Raw genomic sequence first — 1,801 nt, forward strand, 5'->3', positions numbered from 1 at the left:
AATATTGTGTGACTCATAATATGATGCAATAAAAATAGCATAGCAATCTTGGCATGTCCTTACTGAAAAAAGTTAACCGAGATCCAATCAAGCTTCCATCTCACTATCAATGTATATAAAAAGCTAAATATAGGGATAAAAGTTAAACAAAACCACAAGTAAAAGCCAACTTAGAATATGGAACATTCTACCAGACAGATAAAACAATCAATCCAATAAGTCAACAGCATAAAAAAAAAGGTGGGGGAGGAATTCTGCTGTGTTATAAAGAAACTAGAAACATAACAACAAAATGCATTGTGTAAACCTTATTTAGATCTTAATTTTAAGAAATTATGTAAAGATCAACAAACACATTTGAACATGGCTTGTGTATTTCTGTCCAAGCAATCCTGGAAGATTTCCCAATGGAGGTGTCCAAAGTCCAAAATAAAATCTTCACTACACTTCTTCAGTCAAGTGTTTCAGTTTGTTTAATGTGGAGAAACCTTCTCAACGCCTGATGAACCTCCTTGTTTCTCAGGGTGTAGATCACAGGATTGAAGATGGGGGTGACCACAGTGTAGAGCAGGGCGAAGATCTTGGAGAGGAGCTGCGAGTGGACAGCGGAGGGGGCAATGTACAAGACGATGAGAGTTCCGTAGAATGTGGACACTACAGCTAGGTGGGAGGAACATGTGGAAAAAGCCTTTCTCCTGCTGGCCCCAACAGGAACTCTCAGCACTGCCACCACAATCCGGGCATAAGATGTCAGAATCAGTCCAAAGGGAACAGTGAGGCAGACCACAGACAGAATGAATGTTACCACCTGGGCCACTCTGGGATCTGAGCAAGCCAGGTCCATCAAAGGTGTGAAGTCACAGTAAAAGTGGTCAATGTGGTTGGGGCCACAGAACCTCAGCTGAGCCATCAGAGCCACAATCAGTCCCCCTACAATGAAGCCAGAGAGCCAGGCTGTGACCACTAGCCCCAAGCACCATTTGGGCCCCATCAAGAGTGGGTAGTGGAGGGGGTAGCAGATTGCCAGGTAGCGATCATATGCCATGACAGCCAGCAGGAAGCACTCATCTGTGGCTAGAGAGCCAAAGATAAAGAACTGGAGCAAGCAATGAGCAACAGAGATGACTGCCTCTTTCAGGAAGCCCTCCAGCATTTTCGGCACCACTGTGGAGGTGTAGAGGATCTCCAGGAAAGACAGATTAGCCAGAAAGAAATACATGGGTGTGTGGAGCTTCTGGGAGCTAACCACCGCTACAATGATCAGCGTATTCCCTATGATGATGGAGGTGTAGATGACACTGAGCACAGTAAAGAAAAGTGGGTGCAGCTCAGCGATGTCATAGAAGCCAAGGAGGACAAATTCAGTAACAGTTTGGTTTACTACGGAGACAGTTTCCATGTGCATTATCCAAGTTTCTGCTTGGCAGTAATCGGGGGAGAAATTTTAGTGCCTCTATATGTTTCATACCAAGCCTAAGATCAATAAGGCAAAAACAAACAAACAAAAAATGTCAATCTCCGAAACAAGAATCACACAAATCCTTCTCTGTCCCCTTTTTGTCACTCCTTCCCCAACTCCTATCCTTCCCTGCATTTCTTAATAGTGCATATTCTTCAAGTCTAGTTAGATGATCAAAATTCATAATTTCAGTTTTTCAAAGCCCTTTACCCTATTAATTCAATCTACTACCATAGAATGAGTTTTGTCATCTTAATCTGTATAATGAGCCATAGACTCCCTTGTGTTCACCAGTGTAATATCTTCCAAATGTCTGCTACACATATCCCACAACAGCTAACT

At 42.9% G+C, this 1,801-nt stretch overlaps 1 protein-coding gene across 1 annotated transcript; it reads right to left on the minus strand.

Annotated features, from left to right (window-relative positions):
* Positions 1-451: 451 nt before the first annotated feature.
* Positions 452-1,399, minus strand: LOC103584000 (olfactory receptor 11A1-like). Its single transcript, XM_008565153.1, has one exon. It carries the CDS (start codon positions 1,397-1,399, stop codon positions 452-454), a length of 948 nt encoding a protein of 315 aa, XP_008563375.1.
* Positions 1,400-1,801: the final 402 nt, after the last annotated feature.

This window comes from Galeopterus variegatus, unplaced genomic scaffold, assembly GCF_000696425.1.
Source record: "Galeopterus variegatus unplaced genomic scaffold, G_variegatus-3.0.2 Scaffold33845, whole genome shotgun sequence".
Taxonomy (NCBI): Eukaryota; Metazoa; Chordata; class Mammalia; order Dermoptera; family Cynocephalidae; genus Galeopterus; species Galeopterus variegatus.

Coding starts and splice junctions, on each gene's coding strand:
- LOC103584000 (XM_008565153.1), bottom strand. CDS start 1,399: ATGGAAACTGTCTCCGTAGTAAACCAAACTGTTACTGAATTTGTCCTC.